The sequence below is a fragment of the Lutjanus erythropterus genome, chromosome 5, assembly GCF_056507025.1.
Source record: "Lutjanus erythropterus isolate fLutEry1 chromosome 5, fLutEry1.hap2, whole genome shotgun sequence".
Taxonomy (NCBI): Eukaryota; Metazoa; Chordata; class Actinopteri; order Lutjaniformes; family Lutjanidae; genus Lutjanus; species Lutjanus erythropterus.
Window position 1 is genome coordinate 31,139,319 of NC_139321.1, and position 10,628 is coordinate 31,149,946.

General features: G+C 38.4%; 1 protein-coding gene across 1 annotated transcript; it reads right to left on the minus strand.

Moving 5' to 3' along the window:
* Positions 1–378: 378 nt before the first annotated feature.
* Positions 379–2,314, minus strand: hs3st1 (heparan sulfate (glucosamine) 3-O-sulfotransferase 1). Its single transcript, XM_084719612.1, has one exon. The coding sequence runs from the start codon at positions 1,946–1,948 to the stop codon at positions 1,031–1,033; it is 918 nt and encodes a 305-aa protein (XP_084575738.1). The 5' UTR covers positions 1,949–2,314; the 3' UTR covers positions 379–1,030.
* Between the last annotated feature and the right edge of the window lie 8,314 nt (positions 2,315–10,628).

Sequence of the window (10,628 nt, forward strand, 5' to 3'; positions counted from 1 at the left end):
AAGTGAATGTGAAACAAGTGTTACTTGGAACCAAATCTATTCACTTCGTCAATCTGTCCAGGCAAGATTGAGCAGACAGGAAATCTGAAAAACCATGAAGAATTTGGCCAGTTTTTGAAATAAATGACCCCGTCCAATTTCGTGATGATAAAAACTGAAAATTTACTGTCCATAAATGCATCCTGAAAACAGTGTGATCCAGTAATCCACAGAAACGGATGCAGACTGAACACAGACACATGCTCATGCTTGTTAACTAAGTGGACATCATGAGTTGACTCATCTTTTTCTTCCCTTGTTAGGATCTGAAGACAAACTGCTGCACAGCAGACGCTGGGCGCATAATGGAGGAGTAAAAATAGAAAACATCACACATGCTAAAAATAAAATACATCTTTATTATGGTATTAATTCTTCACTTTTTGAAAAAAAATATTTACAGCACACCGTAATGATCGGCAAATATATGATGTGCACAGGGCATTTATATAACTGTCTCTTACATAAAAGGAACATTTGAGTAACGAAAAGAACAAATACATATTCAATACGGCTCGTGCCAAAAAGTGACTGAGAAAAATCATAGCAGCATGTAAAGGTCCTTCAGAGCTCTAAATGCAGTTAGGTGTTAATAATGTCATATTATATGAAGCGAAACATGAAGGTATGACAAATATTAAACTGCCTGGTACTTATCTTTATGTAACACATTAACTGACACAGTCTAAAGTCTGACTGTTATTATCGAAGTCATAATAAGTCGTCTGTTTTGATCAGACGAGCAGGACAGCAGGGAGAGACGGTAAAATGACAGTAAAAAGGAAAAAACAAGACATGCACTGACTGAGACAGAGCATGTCATTAACTGTAGTCTGCCCTGATATTTGGCTCCAGTATACTCCTGTAACAAACGTACTAGTACAAAAATAGATTTAGTTTAAATTTACATTAGCTTTGTCTCTTCAACTACATTGTTAGTGAGGAAAACAGGACAGCTTGTGGGCATGATCCCCAACTGAGACTCAGACGTTCATTTCCAGTTGAATGTTCGACCCACCAGCTCAAAGAACTTCTTGTTGGGTTCGTGAAAGAACTGGTAGAGTTTCTGCAGGATGGCGGGCGCCACGTGAGGGTGAGCCCTGCCCTTTGAGTCATGTAAACATCGCTCTCGCCCGTGGTCTCTCAAACAGTAGAATCCTTTCGTTTTATTGAAGTAAAAATTTGAAGCATTTATCTGCGGCTCCAGCTTTAAGAACCTCTCTACCTTTTTCATCTCAGGGAAGGGGTCTCTGATCAACTCGTCTCCATCCACCACGTGAATGCTCTCCAGCGGGAAGTATTTCAGCCAGTTCTGCATGTGAACATAGTACAGGCTGCGATTGAGCGCCTTGTATCCCAGGTTGATCTCGCCATCTTTCACCAGGACAGACTCAATGGGCTGGTAGCGCTTGTGCTTCTGCAGGCGGTTGTAAAAGACCTGCGTGTAGTCCGACAGCACCCGCTCTGTGGGGTCTCTGAGGATGAGCAGCAGCTTGATGTCAGGGTTCATCTGATGGATGCGTTTGGGGACTTTACTGGAGGTGAAGTAGGCCGGCGTTTTCTCCACCGTCAGCTGGTCAGGGAAGGCGTAGGGCATCTGGCTGAGGTACCACGGCAAGCCCTTCTGGAAGTGGCTCTCCCAGTCGAAAAAGTGCACCTCGTTCTGAGCCGCCGCCACCGAGCTGTGCAGGCTGAGCATCTCGATCAGCGCCCGCGTCCCCCCCTTCCTCACGCCGATGATTATAATGTGAGGAAGCTGTTGCAGCGTCCCATTCGGGTGGCTGGTGGTGCCGTTGTCGGCGGGCGATGAGGTGGGGGGCGAAGGTGGTCCCTCGTCAGCCATGGGCCTGGAGGGGATGGGGGGGGACTGCATTGCAAAGAGCAGCAGCCCGAGGAGCAAGGCTGCCATGAGGGAGGTCCTGACCCTGGAGGATTTCAGCCTGGCGAAAGCTCCAAAACTGTATCCCACATTGAAAGAGTAGCTGCCTCAAGACAATGGTCCAACTGAGAAGCAAAAACACGGCCTCTTCTCCACCAGCAGCAGCAGTAACTGTAGAGGAAGAAAACAGCTGTGATTAGAGGATACCTGGCAGAGAAAAACACCTCTGGAAAATACCTGCAGCTACACAGTCCAGCCCACAAACAGGATAATCAACATGCCTGATCACCACAGTGTTATTACTTAAAGCTTAAAGGAACAACATTTGATAAAATTTATGGCTACTGACATGATTAAACTTAAAATCCTCCCTGTAATATCTGCAAGGTAACAAACCACCAAAAACTTGCATAACACGTGTGTTATCAGCACAGTATTATTAATTCCTTCAAAACATACGTATTTATGTCCTTCAAAACATACATGTTTCAGTGTCATTTATTTAACTTTAACAATACCAGAGCTGCAGCAATCAGTTGATTAAACAATTAGTTGTCAACCATTAAATAATCACCAACTATTTTTTATGCTCAATTAATTATTGTAAGACACTTTATATGGAGAGATGTTCAAATTCTCTGATATCAGTTTCTCAAATGTGGATATTTTCTGGTTTTTCTTAAGTCCTCTGAGTCAGTAAACTAAATATCTTTGGGTTGTGGACAAAATAAGACATTTAAGGACATCAGCTTGGACATTTTATAGACCAAACTAATCAAATAAATTGGGGCTATAATTAATTAATAATTAGCCCCAATATAACTCCCAGTAAAATCTGCAACCACAAATAATCATGTGCATGTCACAACCACAGTATAGAGCTGCAGCGACTAGTTGATTAAACGACTAGTAGTAAACTACTAAATTAATCGGCAGCTATTTTGATAATGGATTAATCATAAAGAAAAGAAATTCATTGTGGACAACACCTTGGGCTTTGATCAACATTTTATGGACCAAACAACTAATCAATTTATTGAGAAAACGATCAACAAATTAACTGACAATGAAAATAAGCATTACCATTAGCCTAATATAATTTATGGCTATTGATGTGATTACATTTTAAACTCCTCACAGTAAAATCTGCAAGAAATACTCCTGTGCATGTTATCAGCACTGTATTAGTCTTTACTTCATGTCCACGTCATTCATGTCATGTCCAACATGTTTCACTGTCATTTATTTAACTAAAACAACACGATACATGCAATGCATTCATGGCATAAAAACATAAAAACTGTGTGTGTTCTCATAAATAAAATAGAGCTGCAAAGATAAATAGATTATCAATTGACTATTTAATTAATTGGCAACTATTTTGAAGATATATTCATTATTTATTTGTTATTTTTGAGTCATTTTATAGGGCAAAATATCCAAATTCTTTGATTTTAGTTTCTTAAATGTGAATATTTTCTGGATTCTTTTTTGGTCCTTTGTAAGAGTTAACTGATTATCTTTGGGTCATGAGCGAGACAAGACATTTGAGGACATCACCTTAGACTGTGGGAAATCCTAATCAACATTTCTCTCCATTATCTGACATTTTATGGACCAAACAACCTACTCATCAAAAATATGACTGACAATGAAAGTAAGGTTAGTTTCAGCCCTGATATAATTTATGGTCATTAATGTGATTGAACTTAAACCAAAAAAAAAAAAAAAAAAATCATGTGCATGTTGTCAGCATTGTATTAGTCTTGAATCTATGTCCTACAGACGAACATGTTTCAGTTTTATTCATTTAACTATAACAATCCAGTACATGCAATGCATTCATGACGCACAAATCACCTTGAAGTGTGTGTACTTTCTAACAAATAAAATATGCATAAGCAAAGTTTACCTGGTTTAAATCTCTTCAACTACCTTCCATAAAGATAAAAGCAATAAATGCGATGCAGCACTGTGAGTATCTGCCTTAACAAACACGTTAAGGAGGAAATGTCAAACACTGAATCTCAGCTCGGAGGTATTTCTAGGAGGCTACAGGGAATAAGCAGGTGTGGTGAATATTTGAGATTAAAATGCAGGACAAAGGACAATTAAACGTTACACGTGAAAACACAGAAGAACCGCCTGTTTTTCGCCTGCACTGATGTTTTTACAGTGTATATTTTTGATAAAACAGTCTACTTCGCTATCAAGCTCTCGCATCGATAAAGAAACCCCTGGAGCGCCACGGATCTCTTACCTTTTTAACTATAACCGTCCACTCGACAAAGCTCTCATTTCGTGCAGCTTCAGGCTCTCTGATACTTCCAAACCAGCGGCGGTAAGATCCACCTCTGCACCGTCTCTCTGTCTCTGTTTCCTTGCGCGTAAAAGTCGCTTCCGACCGGGGAGCAACTTCACCGGAGCGCCTCCTCTGTGCTTGTGTTCCGGAGCCAGACGGTGCTCCCGGTTTTTGAGTGTCAGCTGTTGTATGGAAGCCTACGCCTACATTATTACGCCTGCAGGACCACTCCCCCCCTCCGTGACTCACGTTGTTGTAATGTTACGGTATTTGACGGGAATAAAGCTGCCGGTAGGGCTGATAAGAGAGGAGGAGCTGGAGCAGGTGAGGCAGGAGGGACACTGCATGGTCGCACGTGTGGGAATTTGGCCAAAGAAGAAGAGAGAAGTGCGGAGAAAAGAAACCGTGCAGTGATTATGTGTCACACAGACAGAAAATTGCTCCGATCTTGCAGCGGGTTCTTTTGTGATTAAGGGGTATTTACCAAGAAGCCCCCAAAATATTCAAATCAAGCAGTCTGAGTTGCTCTTTGTAGAAATTTGTAGCCCATAGAGAGCCTGCGCCTTCTCAGGATTTGGATTGAAAAAGACTATTCAGAGGAGCCTCCAGGAGTCCTCTCTTCACTCTTCGCTTTCAGGGGAAATCAATGAAAGAGACAGACCAGTTATTCATCCCTGGCATTCTTCTCTGCCTTTGTCCTCAGTGCAAGTGCATCTGTGGGTAGTCGTTGAGTCCAAGTTGCACAAGCTCGCCACCTGTTGAGCTGCATTTTATTTATTTCTTTTTTTTTTTTATCACTTGGAGATGATCTGTCAGCAACGGCACGTCCAAAATATTGCTCCAATCCAAAGTGCAGATTTAAACTGGTTATAAATTAAATGAAAGCATGGTGTTGCGCAATTTCCTCTGAGTCACCTTTTGAATATACAGTCAGTGTGAGAAAGTTTGAGCCACTTCACAGAGCGGATGAGTAAGTGGCACATCACTTATGTCAAATACCTTGCCAGTTCAAGTCTCTTTTACCCTGCAGGGATGACACAATGGTGAGAAATCAGTGAAATATGATGAGAAGACAGTGGGACAAAAGCTGCGTTTCTACCTAAAGCACCCAGAACATTTAGTCCCAGGAACTACTTTTCATATAACTAAAAGGCTCCTGCAGCCTGTCTGCATTTCCACCCATGTGATTGTTGTTGCAGGAGATTTTCCCACACATTATGGCTGCAGCTAACGACTATTTACATTTTCAATTAATCTTTTAAAAAAAAATTTGGTCTATAAAATGTCAAAAAATTGTGAAAAATATTAATCAGTTTCCCAAAGTCCAAGATGATGTCGTCAAACGTCTTGTTTTTTTCCACAACCCACAGATATTCAGTTTACTGTGACAAAAGACTAAAGAAACCAGAAAATATACACATTTAAGAAGCTGGAATTATTATTTAATTTTTACTTTTATTACTTCATTACTCAAACCAATTAATCAATTATCAAAATAATTTAATAATCAATTAATCGGTTAATTGTCACAGCTCTGGTGTACACCTTATGCTTTCATCAGTAACTCCATAGCTGTGTTTCCTTTGCTTTCCTTGGCTTTGTATGGTGTGAAGACCTGTGGTGTAAAAGCACTGAGGTCCTCCAAAAGTTCCACATCCCTGGGGGAAACTCCTGCAGTGGAACCACAGCTTTTAGCCTACATGATATGTTCAAGCAAAGACTTATTTTAATTTAAATTTTTGTTAACTGTAATTGACTACAGTGTGAAATATAACATGTTTCCAATGCTGATATTCAGCTGAAAGCATGGAAGGCTTAAGGGCTTTGCAATTGAATATGGATGTTTCTCATTTTACCCATGTTTGCGAAAATTTCTGCTGTGTAAGTTATTTTAGTGAAGGCCATTATACACATTAAAGCAACGCTCTACCTATACTGGGGGGCTACACACAGGAGGTTTGGTGCCACAGCAAAAGGTCAACCCCACTTCTTAAATACTCCCTTTTTCACAGAGAGAATGCAAACGTATGTGCTTTCCTTATTCAGCGTACAAAGTCTGAGTGCTGATATGGCCAAGAGTTTCCTCACATTGATTTTTAGATGCAGTTTAGTAATCCTCACATTCTGCCTTCGTGTCTCCAGGAGAAGTGTGAATTCAGCGGAGTCTTGGAGCCGGCTCGTACAATATAATCCTGCTTTGAGGATCATCAGAAGCATCTGACCACATTAACATGACAATAGCACACATTCACAGACCATAAATACCCTCAGTGACACCTCAGTGACTTCACTGCACCCTCAGCTATAAACAGGATGAAATAACAACAAATACTTAACTGTGCTTTTATGGTCTCACATCTGCTGCATACTTCATCTTTAAAGTGCAAAAAAACCCAGGCTTTTTAAACACCAAAACAACACATTTAATGACATTAAAGACAAATCAAGGGTAACATTTCACCGACACACTTTCACTTCTGATGTAATTCATACAAATCTTGCAGTGTTGCGACATGATCAGCATGCTTGAAAACATTTTTTTTTTTGCTTGTGCCAACTGTTTATGGCATTAAAGACAGGTTTTATCTGGTTCTGGCAGGCTTAGCAAATTCTAAATGGGTGCACAGATTATTGTGGGTAAATATATGATATGAATGCTCTGTGTACGTCATTGCTCTGATACCAATCTGTCATGTGAAAATACAGTCAAACCTGTTAATGTGTGTTTTATGTAAACTCCCATAATAAGATATTTGATGCCACAACACTGTCATATATTTACAGATGAAACAGATGAACAGCGCAGTTGTCTGTTTAAGGAATAGTTTGGGTTTTTTAAAAGTGGGATTGCATGACATAGTCATCCATAGGCAGTCGGTTAGTCAGCACACTCCAAGTTTGGAGAAGCAGCAGGAGTATGTGTGTAGGAAGCATAAGAACAAGGAGAACTAATGCACAGCTGAAGAAAGGACAGCAGCAAAACAACTAGATTTTGTATGAGTATGCTATATTAAGAATATTTTCACTGCTATTTTACCTTGTCGTCAGAGAACATTTTCTGAGCAAAACCCTCTGTTTTAAAAGACAAATATCACTCAGTCCACTGGAAAGTCAGTAATTTTACCCTGAAGAACATGGGAAAATACTGGTGTTGTGACCTTTGTCTTTTAAATGGTTGGTTTGGACTCATCAGAATCACACAATAACACAAACAAATTAATCAATTGAGGCAGTGGTAGCCCAGCAGTAGCCTTGCTCACTGAGGTAAAATTACCATTTTGCCAATGGGATCTGGTAAATTTGGAGAGAAGGATATTTGACTTATATAATGTCAGTTTCTCGTTGGAAAAGGCTGTCTGATCAGTCCTGTAGCTACCATTGAGGACATGGACATTGCTAATGTCCAAAATAAATATGCTCACATGTATGAGGAGTCAGTTTCCTCTGGGTTATTGTGCTAGTAAAGAATTTAGAATTACAGGATTTCAATATTTCTCTTCTTTTTTGATGCTACAACTTCATGTATTAGAATCTTTGCAGAGAGGAAATGATGCACATATAGAAACATTTTAGTGATACCTAATTAATCACTATAAATCATTCATATATATATATATATATATATATATATATATATATATATATATATATATATATATATATATATATATATATGTATATATATCTCCCTTTTTATTTTATTACAAATAATTGCATTTACAATATTTAATTTCTTATTTTAAAGGAGCAATATGTAGCTTTTGCATTTGCAATGCAAAACTGCATATTTAATAGATTGAAATCTATGGAGTCAAATAAGAATCATTAATATTTTGAGCTTGTGAAACGATATTCACAAATGATTTCACAGCCTGCAATTGTATATCACTTTTTGAGTGCATGTGCAAAAAATTCAATGCACATATAAAACTTTGTGAATGTGTAATTCCATTTTGCAGCTGTAGCAATATTCTGTGCATGTGTGAAAAAGTTTTGTGCATAGAGATAGAATTTGCACGTGTGTACATGGGTTTTGTAGTTGCAGAAAAGTTTTGTGTACCCTTTGTAAAGAAATGCTTTCAAAAATGAGTCTTCACAAAGTCTAAGAGACAGATACTCAAATTTCCCATCTGTTTTTGTGAACCTGAAGTTACAAAGCTACAAGGCACGATTTACTAGTACTGTTTTAGCCTGTCCCTGATCGGCTGTATTTAACCAATCAGAACGCAGCGCATTTGGTTACTTGGATCATCCGCGGCAGGTGTCAGTGAATATGATATTTTAGTCAATGAGCAGTGTGTTGATTGGCTAAATACAGCCAATCAAGGAAGGTGTAAAAACAGGGCCAGAATTCATACTTGTACCTTTGTAACTTCAGGGTCACAAGAACAGATGGGAAATTTGTGTGTCTGTCTCTCAGACTTTGTGAAGACTCATTTTTGAAAATATTTCTGCACAAATTTTAATAACATATACACAAATCTTTTCCACAACTATAAAACCTTTGTACAATTCTATCTCTGTACACAAAACTTTTTCAGATATGCACAAAATATTTCTATAGTTGCAATTTTTTTGCACATGTGCAAATTATGTCCAATTGCACAAAACTATTTTTCACATGTACAGAATATTTCTACAGCTGCAAAACATAATTACACATTCACAAACTTTTATGTGCACATTAATTTTTTTGCACATGCACACAAAAAGTGATATACAACTGCAGGCTGTGAAATTATTTGTGAACATCCTTTCACAAATTAATTAATGACTCTTTTTTTAAATTCTTATTGTATATAATCTATGGTTAAAGCAAGTTGTTTGCCCTCATCCCCTCTTCCACAGACTCAGACCTACTGTAGGTATCTGACTATGGATAAGTACCACTTCAAATAATCTGAACTATCTCCGTTCTCTAACACAGACCTGCAGTCATATTTAGTCTAAATTTATTACCGTATAACACATCATTATACAGAAACGGAGGGCTCTGTGCATCAAATATTTCTATTTAGGAAGGTGTCTGATTATCTTTTTCATGGTCACAGAGCTTTTATATTCCTGCAGGCTCTGTAACATAAAATTGTTTTTCCGTTCATATTATTGTTTTTCATCTACTTTCACCACTAAACCAATTTCTTCTTATTAGTTTGTGATACAATGCGTAGCTACACCTTCAGGCTACAAATGGTAATGTTGTTTTGCCTTTTATTTTCTAAATGAATACTCTTGAGTTGCAAATTAGAGTTGCTTCAGATGCTCAGTTTTTTAATTCTATATTCTTGGAGTGAAAATAGGTTTAATATATTATGGTTCATTGTCTAAACACCTAAGGAGGAACAACAGTTTTGCTCCTCAATGGCTGTTATTTTCTGTCGCCTAATTCCACACTTTAATTATATGCGCTGTGAATCATCACCCGCCGAACACCCACCAGTGGCACACTGCAGGTCAGCCAGCTCCTTCTATAGCTATTTAATTAAACACTTTGTTCAAGTGGGTTCACTGTATGGATCATTATTGCAATTATTTATGGAGGTAATACAAGACGATGACAAACAAGACAAATAATAATAAGACAAAATTAAGCTGATTACAAGCTGGAGGTGTCAGAGGCATGTTCATGATGGGAAGATACAATAAAAATACATGCAAATTGCATGATTATCTTTGTTGTGGAAAGTTTTTCAAATAGGCAGCTACTTTATTTTACTTGTTTCAGTTAAAGAAACATAAAGAGAGTATTTTTCTTTGTTTTACAGCAAAAGTGGGCACACTGGTGAAGCCAATTTCAGTGCCCAGGTGCAGCATCTGGCTCATTTCACAAGTAGACGTGTCTGAAAAATACATAATTGAAGTTGAACACTGGAAACTGTCAAAAGATTTAGTGAGGAGACAAAAACTAAAATCTTATTCCCCATCGACTGACAGATTTCTTAATATGAAAATATGAAGTAGTTTTAGGTTTAGTTAGATTGTATCTCCAGCAGCTGTTGCTACTGTTGAAAGCTGCTGAAAAAGCTAGTAAGTTGACCTTGAGTTGTTGTGTCAAACAGGTATTTCCAGGGTGCAGGTTGAACTTTCATGCTTAAGGCAACAGAAACAAAGTCCTAAAAGTCGAACTGTACGGCTGAAATCACAATAATTCTGTTGGTTATTGCCTGTTTTATTTTGTAGTCCTGGTCCTCCCTCATGTGTCTCGTCTTTACTTCCTGTCGTTGTCCCTTTCCTGCTCTTTTTGATTGTAATTGGTTCCACCTGTCTGTCCACATGTCTTATTAGTTCTTTGTCTATTTAGTCCCTGTGTTTCTCTGTTTCTTTGTCAGTTCGTTGCTGCCCTTTGTGTGTTAACCTGGTTTTGCCCCTCCTGCGTTTTTGTGAGCTTTCGTTCCTTTGTCGTGTTTA

Bases quoted from the DNA above. Each gene is read 5' to 3' on its own strand.
- hs3st1 (XM_084719612.1), bottom strand. From the start codon at position 1,948: ATGGCAGCCTTGCTCCTCGGGCTGCTGCTCTTTGCAATGCAGTCCCCC.